The sequence below is a fragment of the Silurus meridionalis genome, chromosome 1, assembly GCF_014805685.1.
Source record: "Silurus meridionalis isolate SWU-2019-XX chromosome 1, ASM1480568v1, whole genome shotgun sequence".
Classification (NCBI taxonomy): Eukaryota; Metazoa; Chordata; class Actinopteri; order Siluriformes; family Siluridae; genus Silurus; species Silurus meridionalis.
The window spans coordinates 22914178-22937526 of NC_060884.1; the positions used below are offsets into that span (position 1 = coordinate 22914178).

At 38.2% G+C, this 23349-nt stretch overlaps 1 protein-coding gene across 4 annotated transcripts; it reads left to right on the forward strand.

The window, feature by feature from the left end:
* The first annotated feature begins 355 nt into the window (after positions 1-355).
* Positions 356-22259, forward strand: dzip1l (DAZ interacting zinc finger protein 1-like). Of its 4 annotated transcripts, none has more exons than XM_046850762.1 (16): positions 357-780; positions 4619-5143; positions 5831-5915; positions 6904-7028; positions 9574-9735; positions 10492-10611; positions 11060-11122; positions 11267-11413; positions 11554-11584; positions 11759-11824; positions 11942-12060; positions 12669-12846; positions 14043-14211; positions 18618-18829; positions 18995-19128; positions 20557-22259. In XM_046850762.1, the coding sequence occupies exons 2-16, from the start codon at positions 4661-4663 to the stop codon at positions 20701-20703; spliced, it is 2241 nt and encodes a 746-aa protein (XP_046706718.1). In that variant the 5' UTR covers positions 357-780; positions 4619-4660; the 3' UTR covers positions 20704-22259. The 4 variants fall into 4 exon arrangements, with proteins under 4 accessions (XP_046706791.1, XP_046706718.1, XP_046706579.1 ...); XM_046850623.1 differs by having other exon boundaries at positions 358-780; positions 18995-19131; XM_046850689.1 differs by lacking the exon at positions 357-780 and adding an exon at positions 1210-1247 and having other exon boundaries at positions 18995-19131.
* Positions 22260-23349: the final 1090 nt, after the last annotated feature.

The window sequence follows — 23349 nt, forward strand, 5'->3', positions numbered from 1 at the left end:
TGGTTCGGGATGTTTGGAGGCATCTACTTCTTTAAAGGTCCACAATCTTTATTAGGTGGGATGTGACTGGAGCTGATGAAATGTTGAACATGTTAAATATCTGTCTTGGTCAATAGCTCCCCCTTGTGTTCGCTCAATTAATTTTTTTTTAAAAGCTTTACCATGTCGTTTTAGAGATTTACATTATATATAATTTAAAGGACATGTGCAGAGGAGGGACATGGGGTATATCAGGAAGAAGGGAAAGAGGAAGACTAAGGAAGAGGTTTATGGATGTGGTGAGGGAAGACATGCAGGTAGTTGTCTTGAAAGAGGCAGATGTAGAGGACAGGGTGGGTATGGAGACAGATGATCCGCTGTGGTGATTATGGTGAATTGAGTAACATGATTTTCCATATAATATGTATAATAGTAATGTAATGTGCAAGTTTTTTACAGGTTCGTGGTGTAAAAAAAAGGCTGGAGAGCGCTGGTGTACTGTAAATGGTTGAAATGGAGGTAAAAAGCCGACTTGACTTGACTTGACCTGAGTAGTGCACACTACGCGGAACACTTAGTGGAACACGGCCCTCGTCAGGCGTCTCCAAGGATACAGTTTGTGCTTGTCTTTACAGCTCCACCCACAGAGCAACACAACTGCTCGACCTGCTGGATCTGATACACTACACTGATACACTACACTGCCTTTCACATTTAAAAATGAATCATTTCAGCTGAAAATCTCCACCGCTTCCCTAAACATAAAGCAGAGAGCCGGAGCTGAGGAAACACAGCTGGCCAGTAAGTTATCCAGCTCCAAACTTTACTCCGGTTGCCAGATGCTGCATTTGCACCGTTAACAGTTATTTCTCACCGTTCACTTAAACTTTCCATAATGTTAATAAGACACGTGTATTTAATAAGCCTTTGCTTCGATATTGGTAAAATATCTTTGTTGTACGATTGACAAAATGTAACAGATGTTACCTGTAGCTAAGCAGCGGTGGGTAATACTGCTGTCTTACCGTTACACTGTTAGACAATGACGTCACATTGAAGTTTGCAGGCAGCCGCCATCATAAAACTGTTATAAAATCGGAAAGCTTTATAATAAATCTTGTGCGAACTGGTAATGAGCACTACATAGGTTTATAGCATTAATTCAATGTAGGCGTTTAAACACTGTCTGAGTTACACTTAACTCCAGTGTGGAAACACTCAATCCTTTATGGTTTTACAGAGACGCATATTTATATGCAGTAAACTAGGTAATTTAACAGTATGAATATTTACTTTGACTAGACAAAAATATAAACGTACATACTTTTCATTTATTTCTACTGAAAAATCCTCCCTTTGCATGAACAGCATTACACACTTTTAGCATCTGGACAGTCAGTTTCCCCAAACATTCAACTGAAATACTTTACCCATGCCTGGTAAAAGAAACTTGCCAGATGTGTTCTTTACTAGTTGTATTTTTCTTTTTGACCTTGCGATCCAGTTCTTCCCAGAGCAGTGTAATAGGATTTAGGTCCAGTAATTGGGCAAGTCACTGAATAAGATAACACTCCAGCCAGTCATTGTCTTGTTGTATGTTGTGAAGTTGGTTCCAGTTAGTCCAGATTCAATTGCATAATATTGAAGTATGGCATGTTAGCTTTGTTGGTTCAGTATTCCTTTCACACTGAATCAGACTCCAACCTTTTCTTCTCCAAAATAACCTCAAACCAAAACCTCTATTTTTGACTGTGAGTATGAGACAGTCTGCTAATATCGTCTCTCCTGTTCTTTGTCTTACATAAGTTCCTTTTTTAGAGCTAAACATGTTAAATTTGCAGGCATCTGTCCACAGACAGTTCTTGCAGGCATTTACTGAGTTTTTGGCTTTTAACTTGTTTGCTACATATAAACAAAAGGAACATGCATGGGTCTCATAAACCTCAAGACTCGGCCCCCCCATTTATCCGGTCTTCTTGCACTGCCTTGTGCAACCCTAATGGCTTGGTAAAACTTTTAATTGTAAAGTTTTTTATACTCTTTTCTGGAACTTATTATGGAACTTATGTACATAATTAATAATAATAAAAAAAGTGATTCAATTCTCCTTTTAAAATCTCTTCTTTCTGCCAGTTGCTGATTCCACCGTTCATATTCTGACACAAGCGGCTTCTTTCATTTAAAGCCCATGTTTTCAAATATCAGAAGTTGATAACCCTTTTCTGTGTTAATTCTGTGTGAATGTACTGAATGCTTGCCTTAAATGTTGTCAGGGGGAACCATGTTAAAGCAGAATTTGTGAAGTTTTTGTGTCTGGAACACCAGACACAAAACCTCACAAACACGTCACAATCCAGTCTCAGATTTACAGTGAATATAAGGGGTTTCCATGTATGCAGTTTTTATCCAAAAAAATACAGCATAGTGTCTTCCCTCAGATTAAACAGAGTGTAAGAGTGTTGAGCCTCTACTTAATATTTAGTTTCTTTTAGTCCACCTGAGTTATCAGCAATATAAATAATTTAATAGACAAAAATAGTATGATAAATTCTTATTCTTATAAATTTGTGTTTATGTCAATGTTTTTTAAAATGTGGAAGTGTGTTGTTTTTCAGCAAGATTATTGACTATACATGCTGCTTGGTAGGCCTCAGGTCTATACACATTAAAATGGTAAACCTAATTGGTCTATACTATGCTTTCTAAACACTACTGTTTTGTAATGGAAATTGCCATGTACATATATAAGTAGAATTTCAAAAAGCAATGCTGAAGTGAACCGAAGGAGTGACATTTTGTTGCCGAGAAATTTGAGTCACTGGTTTGGAACAATGCAATAGTGCTTAGAAACTGGTGATTGTTTATATACTGTTCTACTGTTCTACTGTAGTTATTGATTTTTATTTTTTTATTTTTTACAAATGGGCTTAAGGCAGCAAAGGTTTTGAATGAATGTAGCTTGTATCAAAGTAAAATAATAGAATTATGAAATTTATAGGCCTTTGGAATGTATAGGGCTGTGGAATGTGTAAGCCTTTGCTCCCATATTCATATCAGAAGTAGGCTTTTGTCAGGGGGGTATACTAATGAAAAAAAAGTAACTTTACTGTAGGTCTGCATACTGTGTTTGTGCTTATTTGTTAAAGGACAGCTAATTATCTAATAAACATGATTGAACCGTCACATCACAAAAAAAATCAGTTTATATTTGTTGTGGACATGCAGTCCAGCTGTACAGTCTGACTAAAACTAAATCCTATCTATGTTTTACATTCTGGTATGTTCAACTACATTTCAGTTCCCCTACTTTCTTTTTGTGTGTTTCAGCTCTGGAAGTACACTATTCATCATTCCTCTATCTTTCCGGTTTGCTTTTGCTTATTGCAATAATTGTTATTACCCTACAATTCAAACATTTTACAACAATGAGCTCTTGGATATGTTTGAAAGATCTGTACATTACATCCTAGAGCAGGGATGTCAAACTCGGGTGTAATTATATTTGGCCTGCGAGATCATATCAAATGTGTATTAGAGCTGCTCGCCAGTATATAGCGCATACACCGCTAATACTACAAATCCCAGAATGCTTTGTTAGCGCGTTCGCGCGTCAGTCGAGATCGCTGAAAAACTCCGCGTAATCAGCGCTGAATTTACCCGGTGATTTACCGATTTAGAAGCCCAGAAATGCATATTTGAACTGCTCAGTAGCTGCTCAAATCTCTCTGTGTTCACCAGCACATATCTGTGTGTGTAACTGTTCTCTTTAATGAAGATAAACAAAACACCACTCAACAGTCATCTCACTGATGAACACCTTCACTCTATCCTGAGGATTTCCTCAGCTCAGAGACTAAACCCAGACATGATGCTCAGCTCAGAGCCTAAACCCCAGACATGATGCACTTGCATATAAGAATAGACGTATCAGGTATCTGGCTTCAACCAATCAGAGTAAATCAGAGTGTAGCAAACTGTGATTGTATGAATGTTGTCTTTATGCACTTTTTCTACTCAAAGGCATAAACTGTTAATATTTGAAATATTGCTTTTTTTAATTGTAGGAAATTATTGTTATTTTTGCTTGTTTTGTTGTTGGCCTCTGAAAAAAGTTTTAATTTAAAAAGGAATTCGAAAGGCTAGAGAGCGAGAGAGAGAGAGAGAGAGAGAGAGAGAGAGAGAGAGAGATAATAAGAAATGAATACCTCTGATGTTTTATTTCAAATGTAATTCCTCATGTGTTTATAATATTAAACTTTGATTGTTCCAGATTCAATGTTTACGCAAAACTAAAGTTTGTTTCCATATGAAAAGGTTCAACATTACACATCTGGAGAGACGGAAAACATGCACAATTGCAGTAAATTTTTAAATAAATATTGAGTTTGGCCCGCGACTTCGTCCCAGTTTTTAATTTTGGCCCACTGTGAATTTGAGTTTGACACCCCTGTCCTAGAGCGTCTCAATGGTTCCAAAACTTTTAACAATTCGTTTTACATTTCTTTTTATAATATATGTGTATTTGTGTCTTTCTGATGTAGAAAGGGTTGCTGATTGCTTTGGAAATAATCAGCATAGACACAGCTGTCAGTTGGATCTCTTCTGATCTTTTCTTTATTTTTGTCTCTCTCTTCTTCAGGAGTGCTCAGTCAGCATCATCCCCTCCTTATAACCTCAAACCATGCCGAGCTCCCCAACCTCTCCTTCCTGGAGTTCCTCGATTCCCATACAGCCGTTCCACTTCCGGCTCCGTGTTGAGCTGATTGACTGGCGGCGAATGGCAGCGCTGGACGTGGACCGTGTGGAGAGAGAAACAAACATAAGTGTGCTTCAGGAGTTCATCAGTGCTGTGACTTTCTGTGCTGTGGAGGGCGAGCGGTGTCCTCAGTGTCGCTGTCCAACTGACACAACGCTGTTAAAAGTTCTGCGCATGTCACAGCTCAGCACCGAGTACTTGCTGCACTGCCAGGACTATTTGAGCTCACAGGTGGCAGCGCTGGAGGAGCGGCTGCAGGGGGCATTGTCTCAGGCACTGCGTGAGGAAGAGGAGCGAGCACGACTCGAGAAAGAGCTGCAGGAAGTCAGGCTAGAGAGCCGACGCAGGAAGAAACTCATCGCCACTCAACAGCTCCTTCTGCAGTCTAGTGCCAATAATTACCACAAGGTGAGTTTCTGGAAGGGGAAAAAAGCTATTAGGATATAATTTAAAAAAATGATGGTCAGATTCTCACATTGAGGTTCAAATTTAAACCTGAAAATAATACACAACTGAACACATGAAAACCATATGATAAATAAAACAAATGTTTTTAAATATTATTACTCCTTTTGTGTTTGGTTTAAAAGAAGGCAGTGTAGGTAGGAAACAGCTGATCTCAAGATCGGTCCAATTTATAGTCTGTATTGTAAGAAAAATGGCCACTTATATAATGCCAAACCATCAAATAAAAACAGAGCATTGTTGATAAATATTTTTCTATAAAAACTGGGCATGTTTTGTTTACCCAAAAACGTTTTTAGATTAATTAAAATTGTCATGAAAAAATAGAAGTAGACTACGTTCTTTTTTTTTTATTATTGATTTGAATTGATTATTTTATTAATTTTTTTACCTTGAGTTGCTGTTCAGGTCAACATCAATTCCCAGTGTAATATATAGTGATTGCTAAATTGTTAATCCCTATCAAATTAAATAATAATATATAAAACACATATATGAGGTATATACATTTGAGGCAATGTTGGTTCAGTTAATGCAACAGGAAAATAGGTATATATACTAATATACTTATTACTTATAGTAATACGTGGTAATAAGTAATGCTCGCTGTTGATCTTTGTCTCATTTCAGTGCCAGTTCTGTGAAAAGTGTTTCGTCAATTATTCTTACTTACAGTCTCATGTACAGCGCAGGCACCCTGAGATCACTGATACAGGTATAAATACATTTTGTGTGTCTGAGCTGTGGAAAATAGGTCAGTCAGACAAACATATTTATAAAAAAGTATAGCATTTCATTATGCAGTATCTTACCACTGAAATATTAAATAGGTTTTATAATATTGTCATTTCTAACTTCAGTCATTATATATTTACTAGAAATTGTGTGTGTGTGTGCGTGTGTGCATGTGTGTGCGTGTGTGTGTGTGTGTGTAAGCATCACTGGAAAATACAATTTTCCCCTGTGTAGTATAAATAGAAAAAGTGTTTGTATTAATCTAAAGCATATTCAGAGGTCAAATTGCAAGGCATAGAGCTTTCATTTTCACAAATATTTAAAAAATGTAACTAATCTTAAAGCAAATGCAACATATTTTTAAATGAAGATTTGTATTATTGAGGGAAAACACAATCTAAAACTACATGGCCCTGTGTAAAAAAAGTGTTTGCCCATTAAATGTAATAACTGGTTTGGCCACCCGTTTTTAAGGTCATGCCACAGCATCTCAGTAGGATTCAGGTCAGGACTTTGACTAGGCCACTCCAAAGTCTTCATTTTGTTTTTCTTCAGCCATTCAAAGGTGGACTTTTTGGACCGAATGTTTAGAAACGTTAGGAATAACATTTTAAACTCATTTTTCACTAACAAATTTACATTTTTTAAAACACATTATTGTATTAAAGTGACATAATGTCTAGATGAATTCACTAAGGTACCATAGGGGCTGCGGGGGTGCGTTTAAAATTCGCAGATTTTCGGAACTTGTGGGGATCTTAGAATGTATGAGTTCCTATGAGTTCCGGGGGACCACTGTGTGTGTGTGTGTGTGTGTGTGTGTGTGTGTGTGTGTATATATATATATATATATATATATATATATATATATATATATATATATATATATATATATATATATATATATATATAATGTATGTATTTAGTTTTTGCATCATTGTATGGTGGATGTTATGTTTGTGGGTCAGAAAGACAAAAGAAGATGCAGGTAGAACAGATGAAGGATGGCTTGGATGAGCTGAAGGAGAAACTAAGACTGACTCAGATTCGACTCGATGCAGACAGAGAGGCGGATGCGTCTCGGAGACAGCAGGTAGGTTTGAGTCAGCCCCAGAGAACAGTGCAATTTAAGAAACCTTTTATGATACAATTAACACCCATTCATAATAAGTGTATTATTATTAAGTCATTATATTGAAAATTCTACATCATAAACAACCCAGACTATGTTTTATATTTTAGATTGTTTAAAGTAGCTACATTTAGCTTTGATGACAGCTTGGCAAACTCATGACTACAGACTTTTTTTGGAGGATGCTTTAATTAATCAGCATCGACCGATTGTGTTGCAAATTAGGTCGATTAGGGGTATATTGGTAGAAGAATGCTGAGGATGGTGCCACCAGGAAGGAGGACAAGAGGAAGGCCAAGGAGGAGGTTTATGGTTGTGGTGAGAAAGACATGCAGGTAGTTGGTTTTTGATAGAGGCAAATATAGAGGACAGGTGGGTATGGAGACGGATGATCTGCTGTGGCAACCCTTAATGGGAGCAGCCGAAAGAAGAAGAAGAAGAAGAAGAATATTAGGCAGGCGCATCTGATACACCAAACTTTGCATGTATTTTTTGTACCTGCCTGAGAAAACATAACTCTCTCATACCAGCAGGTGGCAGTAGTCTGTATTCGGAATCCAAAGAGGGATACGGGAAGAGCTAAAACTGTAAATATATAAAGCAAGCAGCGTATATCATGCCGCGATCATGAGTAATGGATTTGTGTAGCTTTTTTCAATCCTGTCTTCTAAGTTGCAAAGACAAGAGCAAGAATTAAACAATCGTGTTCCGTGTTTTTCCACATATTTTATAATTTAACATCCACTGTTCAGATACTGCATCAAGCCTTCATGGTCAAGCCTTTATGGTCGAATTGTGGCAAAGAAACCATTACTTCAGAAGAACAACAACAAGTAGAAGAGACTTCTTTGGGCCAGGAAACACAAGAAATCAACATTTGTTCAGTGAAAAACTGTCCTTTGGTCAGATCAGTCCAAGTTTGACATTTCTGGTTCTAACCACCATGTCTGAGGGTGTACAGAGAATGAGCAAACAGCTACTGAATGTCGGGTTTCCGTTGTGTAGCATGGAGGAGGAGGTGTAATAGTATGGGGCTACTTTCCTGGTAACTCTGTTGGTGATGTAGTCAAAATTGAGGACACACTTAACCAGCATGGCTACCACAGCATTTTGTAACAGCATGCCATCCTCTCTGGTTTGCACTTTTTGTGCCCATTATTTGTTTTCCAAAAGTACAATAAACCAAACACACCTATAGGTTATGTAAGAGCTATTTGTCCAGAAGTAATCGGGTGCTGCATTAGATGGCCTGGACTTCACAGTGTAAATCCAGTTTGGGATGATTTTGACCAGAGAGTGAAGGAAAAGCAGCCACGAATCATTTAAACCTCTGGGAACGTTGGAAAACAATTTCAGGTGATTACCTCATGAGGCTTACTGAGAGAGTGACAAGAGTATACAAACTGTCATCGAAGCAATAGGTGGCTACTTTGAAGAATCGAAAATCCTAATACTACGCTGAACAAAATTTTAAACGCAACACTTTTGTTTTTGCCCCCATTTTTAATGAGCTGAACAAAGATCTAAGACTTTTTTATTTGTACACAAAGGCCTATTTCTCTAAAATATTGTTCACAAATCTGTCTAAATCTGTGTTAGTAAGCACTTTGCCGAGATAATCCATCCACCTCACAGGTGTGGCACATCAAGATGCTGATTAGACAGCATGATTATTGCACAGGTGTGCTTCAGGCTGACCACAATAAAAGGCCACTCTAAAATGTGCAGTTTTATCACAGCACAATGCCACGATGTCGCAAGTTTTGAGGGAGTGTGCGATTGGCATGCTGACTGCAGAAATGTCCACCAGAGCTGTTGCCCGTGAACTGAATGTTCATTTCTCTACCATAAGCCGTCTCCAAAGGCGTTTCAGAGAATTTGTCAGTATATCCAACCGGCCTCACAACCGCAGACCACATGTAACCACACCAGCCCAGAACCTCCACATCCAGCATCTTTACCTTCAAGTTTGTCTGAGACCAGCCACACAGACTGCTGCTGCAACAATCGGTTTGCATAACCAAAGAATTTTCACTGTACAGGGCAAAATGCATGACGCAAATGGTGGTCACACCAGATACTGACTAGTGGCCTTTTATTGGGGCTAGCCTAAAGCACACCTGTGCAATAATAATGCTGTCTAATCAGCATCTTGATGTGCCACACCTGTGAGGTGGATGGATTATCTCGGCAAAGGAGAAGTGCTCACTAACACAGATTTAGACAGAATTGTGAACAAAATTTGAGAGAAATAAACCTTTTATGTACATAGAAAAAGTATTAGATTTTTGAGTTCAGCTCATGAAAAATGGTGGCAAAACGAAAGTGTTGTGTTTATCATTTAGTTTATTATAGATTTACTAAATAACGTGTTCTTTCATTGTTTGGATGTCTTCGTTATTAATGTACAATGTTGAAAATAATAAAAATAAAGAATAACCACTAAAGGAGATGGTATGTCTGAACTTCTGACTGGTACTGTATATATTTCTTTGTTACCAACCAGGAACTGGAGGAGCAGCAGAGAAGAGTGGCATCAGACCGTGAGATAATCGAAAGATGCAAACAGGAGGAAAAGAGTTCATTTCAAGATGAAATTGATGGTCTGAGACAGTTTCTTCACCATGAGTTTCAGCACATAAAAAACAAGAGCATCTCCATAGAGGCTGTGAGTGTGTACCATCCCGGAGCATTTACACATTACAGGCAGTAGATGGAGACACATCCTCAGATGAAAATATTTAGTCAGACTTGTTTATAGTCAGTGCTGTGCCTATAGAACACAACACAAATGTAACACTAGGCCTGGCTCTCTAATGATTTAATCAAGTCAGAGCATGAGTTTTTATCATTACCATTACAGCAAAATATATACTGTATAATGATAAACTATATATAATATAAATATATAGATAGAAGATTGCTGGATAAACACAAATTTGTCATTGCACTGAAGAGTTACTAATAATAATAGCATTGTGCAAAGTAACAAAGTGCAGTTAAATATTGTCTATTAATGTAATGTATATGCATTTTTAATAGGTCAGCAAAAATATAAGGCTATCAGACTTTAGTCCTCAAAAAATAAATAAATAAGTAAACAAACAAATAAATAAATGCATTTATATTATATACACTACCACTAAAAGGTTTTTGAACACCAGGGTTTTATTTCTGTGGAATGCTGTATATAGGCCGCATTACAAGTCCCATATTACAACAGTAAACACTATATACTGTTGTTGTTCGATAATAAAAAATATTAAAGAACAACCACTGACTTACTTTGATTTAGACTTCTGTACAATATCAATATTGATTAATGATTTATTATTCTTTCCATAGCAATTGTTACATTTTTGTTTAATGGATTGCTTTGTGTCATGCTATATGTTGTACAGTATGCTATTTTTCACGTGTGCAGAAACTGGAAGAGCTGGAAAGCAGAGAGAGAAACATGTCTAATCCTGGAGATGAGGATGAAATTGAGAAAGAACGAAGGAGGATCAGAGAGAGAGAGCTGAAGGAGCAGATGATTCTGATGGTTGGTTTTGCTCTCTTTTTTCCCATTAAAAAAGATGCTGATTTGACCTACCAGCCAAAAAAAATTAATCCTACAACAATTGTAGAATATAGTGTATCTTTAGGTATTGTTTATGAGTAATGAAATAAGAGAATAATAAGTTTGACCACAGGTTGATTAAGGAAGTGGCAGCAATCAGTCTGCTGTTCTGAACCAGCTCTCAATTTACCAGACAGTCGGGCATCCCTACTTTCATTAGGAGGGAAACCGGGGGTCGAGTAGGGAATTGTATCTCCCAGTTGGCCTTGAAGTACACGGGGAACTTCAAAGCAGTGCTGGAGAAAGTTACTGGGAGTCTCTTCTTACCATGTGGCCACTGTGACCCTGAGGTTTTTTTTTTTGTGTGTGTTGTTTTTTGTCAGCATGATAAGATCAAATGATCATGTCTACTATTTTCTATGTCATTTAGAAGAATAAATGGTGGAAGAAAATTAAAGAGCTGCAGAACAGACACCAGCAGGAGAAAAAGGAGGTGAGAGTGTACATGATTTGTGAAATTACCAGCAATTATGAGAACATTAGGCAAGTGTTATCACAACACTGTCTTTCAGACACTGAGGGTCTATTATCATTGGGACTGTGTGCCATATTTGCACTCTGTGTATGTGTGTAATAGCTGGAAAGTGAAAATGTCAGGCTGCAGAAGGCCTTGTCTGTGGAGGAAAGCACTAGTTCTAGTGTGCACTTGCTGAAGCAGCAGGTTCTCTCTCTCTCTTCTCAGCTCAGAGAGAGAGACACACTCATCCACTCTCAGAAAAAGAAGGTAGGGAGTCTTCTTTTAAGCAAAGAGCTTGTGAAAGTCATGCCCGACAATATTATCCTATTTATTTTGTGATTTTTTTTAATGTGAAATTCATCAAAATATAAATTCCATTGAAACTGTTTTTTTATTCTTCATTACAGCTAAAGAAGCTGATGTCCAGATCGTTGTCAGGTATGTTATCTTGTCTAGTTTACAATACATTCTTTTCTTATCATGTAAAATGATTTTGTTCATGGCAAGACAGGAACAGGGTAATAAATGCTATCAGGATGAATTATTCATGATTTGTAGAGAAAATATCACAGTATCTACATTGCATACTAAAAAAACCTCCCTGTTTTGTAGAGCCTCTTCCAAAAATGGCTGCTCAGAACTCTCCAGACGAAGACGTAGATGACGAAAAGGAAGACAGTATGATTTAGCAAAATGTTCACCCTGTTCATTAATCACATACAGTAACTGACACTTATTAGTAAAAAAAATCACTGGCAGGTACTGAAATTTTTCTTTGCATTCATGTTATGGTAGTTAAGGAATTATTGGCAGCCCGAGTGGAACCTTTAAGAGGAACCAGAGTGCGAAAGAATTTCAGATCTATTGTGAAGAAGGAACTTCAGAAGAGGCTGGAGAATATGGGAATAAGAAAGGTAGATGTTAATAAACTATTCATAAATGTAACTATAATCAAGTATCATTAATTTATATAAAACAGTTGGAGTGAGGAGCACTACCTTCTGCATGTTGCCACCAGTATAAATCACTTTACACCAGTTCACTCAGGTTGAATTTTCCAGTCATTTAGAGTAAATAACAGCAGCATTTGGCACAAGACTGCAACACACCTTAAATAGGATGCCAGTCCATTGCAGGGTACAAATACCTTCACACACACTTAGGGGCAATGCTCCTCTGCATTATGTGTCTCCTATTATTCAGTTAGAACCACATAATGGTGGATTTAGACCTTTGGACCTTAAAGTATATGCATAATAACTATGTTACATTAAGTAATATAATTTATATAATTAAAAAAATACCTGATAGGATTTCAGCAGGTCATTTTTATAAAAGTGAAGTGGCATTGCATCAGTACTTTAATACACTGTAAAAAAAAAAAAAAGAAAAAAACATTTATAATATGCACAATTATAATATATAAAGTGTTTCTAGCTCACTCAGTGTCATTGTTTTGCTGTTTATTGCTCTTGATATTGTACTAAAGCCTTGATATTACATTTATTGCTGTGTTGTTCAGGGCACTAAGGGAATCTCTACACAGACCCTGAGGAGTCTAATCTATGAGCGAGGACAGACATTTCAGAGTCAGCCACACTTACATGTTTTGAGGAACAACTTTGAGGTCCAGCTAAATCAAAGAGTGAAGGAGATGCAGAGGAACAAGGGAAAGTCTTCACCTAAGACGAAAGGGCTACGTAAGAACACACGTGTATAATCACACAATAGAAGAACAAAAACACTTAATTATATGCATGCACACAAATACACACATTTTTTTAAGGTTTTTTGAGGAACTAGTCAGTCATTACAAAAATGTGTGTTATTTTTTTAATACAGTCGAACCCACTTATCTCGACCTCGGTTAACTCGCCAACCCTATTAAGTCGACGTTTTTGAAGTGGAACCGCAAAATTCTCGCTTTGTCTTAGCATATTTTAATCGGTTATGTCGATTTTTTTATGTCGCCGAACCCTAATATCTCGAGCACAAGGGGGGGCAAATTTGCCACTTAACGTAGGTTATGTCAGGAATCCCCCTGCCACGCCCCCTTCGGCGGCGGCATTCCCGGAAGCACCCTGCTTCTATTCCTCCAGTAATGCTGATCACACACACCTGACTCTTATTCACTCACTCATCCCATCTCCTATTTAAGCCCCTCACCTCCACACACTCGCGGTCCGTTATTGTTTGTGCATGATCGTATGTGTTGGTTCATGTCGGTCTGTGTAATCCGCATTATTTCAACGGCACCCCGGATTACCTCGATCCTGCTGTTTTCCATGTTCATGCTGTCTGCACCACGTGCCCAGCGCTGCGCTTTCCATAGCGCGGATCCGTGGATTCTCTACACGAACTGTCTCTGCTTTCACAGAACTTCGTGGACCACACTCCCGGAGCGCACCACTGGATATTACTGCTTCGCTACAAGTATTGATGGATTATTTCCTGAGTATTCTCAATAAACTTTGTTTGCGTTTACTTCAGCTTCTGCCTCCTTATCCGCATTACAGGTTATCTCGATCCGCATGACCAATCAAACAAATCGCGGCAACGCTGTTGTGTAAAAAAACCTCCAAAAACACGTGCATGTACATTCTCATTAAATAAGGCACATCATGTACATAAAGAAATTTCAAGCACGTTAATATATTGCCGCCATATTGGTTTTCGTTTGTCTCGATCATCGGTTATCTCTACGCTTTTTGGCGTCCCCTAGGCCATCGACATAACCGGGTTCCACTGTATGGTTAGGTTATATTAGTCTACATTTTTATCACTGTGGCGTTTACTCACTGTTTAGTTCAACCTAAAGTCATAAAGAACCACAGTATGGCATAATAATTTTAATTGCTAATACTTTGAATGGTTTTGCTTTTTGGTTTTCCCTAAGCGAGAAAAATGCTTCGTAGTCCAGTCATTGAGCACAGCCCTAGACGCAAACAGTTCAGCCTCAAAAACTCCGCACAGAAACGTCAGATTCATGAGCCCCCTACAGCTGCACCACGCTCCAAAGCTCCTTTAATCACACCGATTCTACCAGCACAGCAAAAGAAGAGCAGGTGCGTCTATGCATTCACACACACACACACGCATACGCACACGCACACACACACACACACACACACAGACACACAAAACAAAAAAATGAAAGTTAACTCTTTTGTAAGTCTGTTATTGCTTAAGCACAATGAAAACATCACTTTACTTCACTGTAATATTTTGTTTGTTTTGTGGAAATCTGTTACTATAAAGATGTAGCAGGGCTCAGCAGGGTCTAAGATCTTTTGCATACATCACGCTGAACAGCATGCTACAATCCTTTCAAGGCCAGTCCTTATGTCCTCCGGTTGCTGTATAGTTTCATTACAAAAATCCTGATTGTCTGGGTCATATGCATGCACTGTGTTATTCACATAAAAGCTTCTTCACTCTTAAAAAAAATCCGATGAAAAGAAAACGAGTAAGAGAATGTGGAGGGGAAAAAGATGTTACAGTATATATTTTTGAGGACTAAAATTCAAAACTATAAGATGAATAGTTGGCATAGCAAGTTTGTAGATTAAAAGATAAGTTTAAAACCTGCTTAAAAATAGAAGAAAGACGGTGACCCTGGCCACAATCAAATATTCAAGCAGTTACGAATATGAATGGAGGAAAGAAAAAAAAAAGGCACAATTTTAATTGCAAATATTTCACATTTTTCAAAAGATAGTTTCTGGGCCTTCATCCATGGACGGATGCTTCTTTTTAAAATACTTTCACAGTTTATTATTGTCACTTTATAAAGAACCAAATATAAAAAAAATATATACATTTTGAGGCTCTGACAGAAGAACTTATGTAAGACAGAGAACAAGAGATGTTGGCAGGCTTCCTCACACCCACAGTCAAACATGGAGGATTGAAGCTTAATGTTTTGAGGTTGTTTTAAAGCAACGATTGGAGACTGAAAGAAATATCCATCTAGTAAAGAACAACTTTGACAAGTTTTACAAGAGGTATGGAAGAGTATTTCAGCTAAATGTTTCAAAGAACTAACCATCCAGATACCAAAAGTGTCTAAAACTGTTCACACTGAGGGAACATTATAACTTTTAAATTCAGTAGTATTTATTATTTTATGCATTCTTTTATTTCTCAGCTGTACTGTTATGTAATTTACTGTTTATGTCTAACCTGCAAAGTGAAAAAAGATGCCATTAACTGGTAGACATAAACACTTCTGCTTCGTCTTCCTATTTCGGCTGCTCCCATTAGGTGTCGCCACAGCGGATCATCCGTCTCCATCGTCCTCTACTTCTGCCTCTTTCTTCCCTCACACCAATAAACCTCCTCCTTGGCCTTTCTCTTTTCCTCCTTCCTGGTGGCTCCATCATCTGCATTCTCCTACCAATATACCCCATGTCCCTCCTCTGCACATGTCCAAACCATCTCAATCTCGCCTCTCTCACTTTGTCCCCAAAACATCCTACATGCACTGTTCCTCTAATAAAGTCATTTCTAACCCTGTCCATCCTCGTCACTCTCAACGAAAACCTCAACATCTTCAGCTCTGCTACCTCCAGCTCCACCTCCTGTCTTTTACTCAATGCCGCTGACTCTAAACCATACAACATCGCAGGTCTCACCACAGTCCTATAATCTTTCCCCTTCACTCTTGCAGATACCCTACTATCACAAATCACTCCTGCTATTTTCTCCATCCACTCCACCCTGCCTGCACTCTTTTCTTCACTTCTCTAACACACTAGTCATTACTTTGCACTGTTGATCCCATGTACTTAAACTCATCCACCTTCTCCACCTCTTCTCCCTGCAACTGCACCACTCCACTGCCCTCCCTCTCAATCACACACGTACTCTGTCTTAATCCTACTGACTTTCATTATCCTTCTCTCCAGGGCGTACCTCCACCTCTCTTCTCAACCTGCTCCCTACTCTCTCCACAAATCACAATATCATCCACAAATATCATAGTCCAGGGAGACTCCTGTCTGACCTCGTCCGTCAACCACTGCAAACAGGAAAGGGCTCAGAGCCGATCCTTGATGCACTCCAACCTCCACCTTGAACCAGTCTGTTGTTCCTACTGCACACTTTACTGCTGTCACACTGTCCTCATACAAGTCCCCCACCACCCTCACATACTTCTCTGACACAACTGACTTCCTCATACAATACCACAACTCCTCTCTCGGCACCCTGTCGTACACTTTCCCTAAATCCACAAACACACAATGCAACTCCTTCTGACCTTCTCTATACTTCTCTATCAACATTCTCAAAGCAAATATTGCATCCTTAGTGCTCTTTCTCTGCATGAAACCATACTGTTGCTCACAGATGGCAACCTCTTTTCTCAGACTGGCTTCCAATACTCTTTCCCATAACTTCATGGTGTGACTGATAAACTTTATTCTCCTGTAGTTACTGCAAGTCTGCACATCTCCCTTAATCTTAAAAACCCGTACCAGTGAACTCCATTGCCATCTTTCCTAAACATCTTCTCACTTCCTCCTTACTAATCCTATCCAGTTCCTGCTTCACTATCTCCACATTATCCAACCTTCTCTCTCTTTCTCTCTCTCTCTCTCTCTCTCTCTCTCTCTCTCTCTCTCTCTCTCTCTCTCTCTCTCTCTCTCTCTCTCCCTCATTCATCAGCTGCTCAAAATACTCCCTCCATCTTCTCAACACACTCTCCTCACTAGTCAACACATTTCCAACGCCATCCTTTATTGCTCTAATTTGTAGCACATCCTTTCCAGCTCGGTCCCTCTGCCTGGCCAATCAGTACAAATCCTTTTCTCCTTCCTTAGTGTGCAACTTCTCATACAGCTCCTCATATGCCTTTTCCTTTGCTTTCTTCACATCCCTCTTCACCTGCTGCCGCATCTCCTTGTACTCCTGCCTACTTTCTCATCTCTCTGTCGATCCCAATTCTGTTTCACCAACCTCTTTTTCCTTACGCCTGCCTGCACTTTCTCATTCCACCACCACGTTTTTTTTGTCCTCCTTTCTATTTCCAGATGTCACACCAAGTACCTTCCTAGCTGTCTCCCTTATCACTTCTGCAGTATTTGCCAAATCATCCAGCACCTCTTCACCACCACCAAACCCCTGTCTGACCTCTTCCCTGAATCTCACACTACAGTCTTCATCCTTCAGTTTTCACCATCCTTTTCTTTTCTTTAGTTCTCACTCTCCTCCTCTTCTTCTTTGCCTCCAAAACCATCCTACAGACCACCATCTGATGCTGTCTAACTACACTGTCCCCTGCTAACACCTTACAGTCTCCAATCTCTTTCAGATTGCACCTCCTTCATAGAACATAGCCCACCTGTGTGCACCTTTCTCCACTCTTATACGTCACCCTATGATCCTACTTCTTTTTAAAATAAGTATTCACCAGTGCCATTTCCATCCTTTTAGCAAAATCTACCACCATCTGCCCTTTCACATTCCTCTTCTGAAAGCCATACCTACCCATCACCTCCTCATCACCTCTGTTCCCTTCACCTACATGCCCATTAAAGTCTGCCTCAATCACTAATTATTCTTTTCTAGGTACACCATCTACCACTTCATCTAATTCACTCCAGAATTTTTCCTTCTCCTCCATCTCACAATCCACTTGTGGAGCATAAGCACCAATGACATCATCACCCCTTCAACTTCCAGCTTCATGTTCATCACCCTATCAGAAACTCTCTTCACCTCCACTACACTCTCACTGTACTCTTCTTTCAGAATCACCCCTACACCATTTCTCTTTCCATCCACACCATGATAGAACAGTTTAAACCCACCTCCCATGTTCCTGGCCTTACTCTCTTTCCACTTGGTCTCCTGAACACACAACATATCTACCATTCTCCTCTCCATCATATCAGCTATCTCTCTCCCTTTACCAGTCCTCTCCTTCTCCTTCTTCGGCCAACAGTAGCCCAATTTCCACCAGTACCCTGTTGGCTAACGATACCTGTGGTGGTCGTTGGTAACCTGGGCCTCGACCGATCCGGTATGAAATTCTAATTCGTGATCTGCATAATCGATTTAGCACATGTTTTTACGCTGGATGCCCTTCCTAACGCACCCCTCCCCATTTATCCGGGTTTGGGACCGGCACTAGGAGTGCACTGGCTTGTGTAACCCTAATAGCTGGGTTGGTTGACATAAACACTAATAAGTCTAATTGCTGCTATCTAGTGTTAATGTTATTAAAGAGACAATTTTTTCCTGTTTTGTATCGTATATATCTTTTTTTCTCTTGCATGTCACCTTTTTTGAATCACCTTTTCAGTTTTTTCCTCTATATTTGACCATTATTTTCCTAAAACTCACTTCGCATTTATTAGAGTTTTACACAAGTTGTGGAGCCTTTAGAGCCGACCAGGCCTAGGTGAATATTTCCTCACCTTATCAGCAAGTGCTGATGTGTTATTAATTTATGTTTTCCCTCTCTCAGTACTCCACCCTTCAGCTCAGAAGAGGAGGAGGATGATGAGTCAGGCGAGGACAGCGCCTACATCACTAGCTCCCGGGACAGACCGTCCACCTCTGTCCACCTCACACCAACAAAGGAACAGCAGAAAGCCGGACATGATCTTAACTGGTCAGACAGTGATGACTCAGATGAATCAGACACACAAAAACCAAAGCAGGCTTTTAGTAAACATGGTGAGAGAACGAGAGATATATCATTATCTGAGTGTTGTTAGTACAGGTTCTGTCAGTTTTATCAGACTCTCTTACTCATAGGGTTCTGAAAGTTTGTTTTGAACATGAGCTACATTTCCTGCAAGTGTCAAGCTGATCTGCATTCTCTGTGCTCTTTGGTTTCAGGTTCAGTTGTACAAACACTGACTAAGAGTTTAGAAAAGCAGCTGAGCAGCAGCATCACAAACCCTGTAGGAGGAATACGAGTCCTGCCTCCAGCCTCCCAGCCCTCACCAAGACCCTCCTTCATCAAACAACAGGCAGTACAGAAAACAAAAACCAAAATTTTTTTTTTTGTGAACATCAATAATTAAACATTTTAAGACAATTTTAAATAAAATGCCTGCTTGATAAATAATATATAAGATAATATGTCATAATATTTTATAAAAAATTAAATATATGGAAATGAAATAGAATAAATCCAATTAATGCAAAATACATTTTTATTCTACTTGGCGGTTCCCTGGTGGTCTAGTGGTTAGGATGTGGCGCTCTCATCGCTGTGGCCCGGGTTCGATCCCCAGTCAGGGAACCAACCCCAGCCATTAGGGTTGCACAAGCCTTAGTGTTGCTCCCAAGCGTCAGGGTTGCGTTAGGAAGGGCATCCAGCGTAAAAACGTGCCAAATCAAACATGCGGATGTGGCGAATTTTTTATTATATTTATTAAATTAAGTAATCAATTAAAGTGTCACAAACTATTTATTTTTTATATGATATGATTAAATAATTTATAATATATGAAAAAATAAAATATTTTACATGTCATGAAATAAACAGTCTAGAATTTTTTTATGGTAGAATGGTTTATTTTTAAGGTTTATTTTAACAGAGAGAAACAGAATATCAAAAAAATCCATAAAAAAATACTCACAAAAGCAGCAGGGGAGCAAATAAATACCCCCTCCGACCCCCCACTGAAGTTGTGTGTTATACATATAATTTTACATTTTCTAAAGATATGTTCTACTTACATTCATTCACTCCCTCGATATACGGAATTGTCAGGATTTTCTCCTTTTAAGAGAAATTCTTGACGCAAACACTAAGAATCCATATCCCTAGACTGTCTTTCTTGCATGCACAAAACAACGCACCGCAAATCGTATTTCCGGTAAGAAGAGATTAGCCACAGTGACACTGCGCAAACTCTAGTTTCTTTACTATACCCCTGGCATTGTTGTTTTCAAGTTTATATAATAATAAAAGAATGCGCTCAAAGTGCGAGGTGGAGACTAAACAAACTTTTGGTCTGCCACTTAATAAATTCCCGAGGGAAATTAGATTTGAACTCTGCACGTAAAAATGGATTGCTTGCAGTAAACGTGTGTACCGAACTGAAAGCCCTGTACCAAACAAGTACGAATACAAGTACTTTTACACCCATAATGAATGGGGCAGTAAAGAGATTACATTTTCTATTATTGAGAATTGCATGTAATATAGTTTTGAATATTTCAGAAAAAAAAATATTTGAGTCATTTTTACTGTTTTACATCTGGTACATCTGGTAAATTCCTTCTGGTTAACTGTATTGCATTTTAGGAAATCTATGTGCCAGTTTAATCCTAACCAAACCCAATGAAAAGCGCATCAGGCTGAGCAGAATATATTTTCATTTTTTTTTTTTGTGAATTAAGTGCTTCATTGTAGCTAAAAAACACATGCTGTGTCCATTTTTTTGCAGGTGTCCGAAGAAGAGAGTGATTTGGACTTGTCTTCCATTGAGGAGCTCACTGCTCCACCAACAGCTGGGCACAGGAGCTCAGATGTGGGTGTGACCTCAGGCACTAGTGTATGGAGCTCGGCTGCCAGCAGAGCAGGAGCGTGGTGAAGTGCTTACTCTTAAATGAAATCTGCAGTTAGTATTGTCATATAACGTCTTAAAACCATCACTTACCACCTTTTATTAGCACTTTCATACACATGTTATACTGTTCAACATGGAAATGTGACTTAGATTATAATTTAATTATATCTAAGTTCAATTAAATTAAAAGCGCCATGTTTCTATTGCAATCAAATAATAAGAAAAATATTCCTTGATTTAATCTTAAAAGAGCTCTCTGTCCGCAGAATAAAAAAGTATAAAGTAGCTAAATATTTAACTAATAATAATAATATTTTTTATTAATAAATAATAACAATCTAATTACAATTGTTTGTAATTAATGTTTTATCAATTATAATAATCATCATTATAAGAACTATATTTAGATCTTTTAGTGTTTCTAATTCGGCTGTTTGCATGCACACACTATATGGACAATTGCATTTATACAGTAACACCCCCCACTCTTCTGGTAGGATGTCTCACTAGATTTTGGAGTGTTTTTATTGTGGAGTTTTGTACTCTTTCAGCCACAAAAGATTGAGTAAAGTCAGCTACTGATGTTCTGTAGGGTGAGGAGGCCTGGTGTGCGTTTACCAATCCTGTTCATCCCAAAGGTGTTCAGTGGGGTTGAGATCAGAGCTCTGTAGCAGGCTACTCACTCTAACCCATGTAAACCCATGTATTTTTATGAAGCTGGGTTGCTACCACATCCAAAGATATTCTATATAATTGTGTGCTTCTAATGTTTGTAGTTACAGTTAGAGAATGTGTTTGCTGAAATCAAGGTGAGTATGTAAATTCTGTTATAATCCTAATGTTTTTTAATGTATAAAATCTTATTCTTAAGGCTAAAAAGAATAATTTGATACAGGAGACATTACAAATACAAATTAAGGATATAGACAGTTAAAATTGAAAAGCTAAACCTGAAGTTTTTGTTTATTTAAGCAGCACGGCTATGAATTGGGTATAGGCATAAGGCTGCGGGTTATCACAGCCATGTTTATATTCACTACAGCACGATTGTAAGGCAGATATTGCTTTGAAAAATTGTTTTTTTTAACTGTTACTTCTGATACACTACCGCAAAATATTTTGTTTTGTTTTGCTCTGTTATTCCCAAAATATCCACAGCTGGATAGTGCTTTCTGAAATTTTTCTGAGAATCCTAAAAAACAATGTATTGATGCTAAAATAGAGGTGATTTGTTCCATGCTTTTAGGGGGTGTTATTAGACTTTTTGCTGCATTTTAAAATCTGTTGACATTTTAATATAATCCAGTAATAGTACAATAATATACAAAAATAATATATTAAAAAACAGGGTTGGAATGTTGTGTCTGACAAAACATTAGTGTGTGAATGTGTTGTGTGGTGTGAGCTGTTTCTGTAATCAGGGATTTTATGTTTTTATTTTTTTTAGCTTGATCTATAAAGTCAACTAGACTACCTTATTTTCCGGACTATAAGCCGCTACTTTTTTCCCACGCTTTGAACCCCGTGGCTTAAACAACGATGCGGCTAATTTATGGATTTTCTGGGTTTTTCCCAGTTTCACAAGATTCCAAGCCAAAAAACTGAGCCCCATAACATTAGACCAATGAAATTGCAAAACGGGTTCAGGTGAACCAATGAAACTCTTTATATTAAATCAGATGCGCTCCCACTGAATTGGGCCGCACCACATCATAAATATGGATGATGTTCCTCTGACGTTTGACCTGCCGCTCACTCGGACTGTCAACAGGAAATGTGAATCATTCATCATGCTGAAAACAACCGGGCATGAAAAATACACTTCACCTGTGTTCTGAGCTGCACGGCATCGGGAGAAAAGCTTCACTGATGGTGATTTTTAAACGTGATTCTTTTAGCCCGACGATGCCGAGACTTCCGAGAGAAATTGTTGTGAAAGGAAGGAGGAAGACAGTGAACAATCACTTTTTTGGTCGGCTACTGTTTAGATACAAGCCGTGTAACAGTCACTGTCTTTCATTAAAGCCTGTGTAAAGTTCATTAGTTTAAATGTAGACACCTGTGGCTTATAGACAGGTGCAGCGTATTTATGTTCATAATAAAAATCTTTGTCAAATTCAGGGCTTATATTTGGGTGCGCTTTATAGTCCGAAAATAACGGTATATGCACTTTTGGCTTTGATTTGGTGCCAAACAAAACGGTTATTAGCTAATTTATATATATATATATATATATATATATATATATATATATATATATATATATATATATATATATGAATATTTGTGTGGAATTGTTTAAATGAGCCATAAAATGTATTTATTGAAATAAATTGGAATATTTCCAAAAATGTTTGATTATATTATTTGATTATATAAGAGATTTCATTTAGTGAAAAAATAAAGTGTGACACAGTTGTGAAAAGAATGTTTGTATACAGTTTTATTTTACCAATAGAAAAAAACGTTGATACCTAATTTACACCTAGTAAATAAGATAGCAGATATCAAATGGTAAATAAGAAAAGAAATGGCCCACATGGTGCCACTAAATGAGAAAAATAAGACAATCCTAGTCTGGATGCCAAAAATGCTAAAAAAGCATTAGATATACAGTTGCATGTGAGCCAATAAAACTCCTGCTCAGGAGTACATAAAATAAACTGGCCA

Excerpts from the sequence above, each read along its gene's own strand:
- dzip1l (XM_046850623.1), top strand. The coding sequence starts at position 4,661 with ATGCCGAGCTCCCCAACCTCTCCTTCCTGGAGTTCCTCGATTCCCATA. Across the intron at positions 9,736-10,491 it reads AGAGCATCTCCATAGAGGCT|AAACTGGAAGAGCTGGAAAG; the intron begins GTGAGTGTGTAC and ends TCACGTGTGCAG. Across the intron at positions 10,612-11,059 it reads AGGAGCAGATGATTCTGATG|AAGAATAAATGGTGGAAGAA; the intron begins GTTGGTTTTGCT and ends TATGTCATTTAG.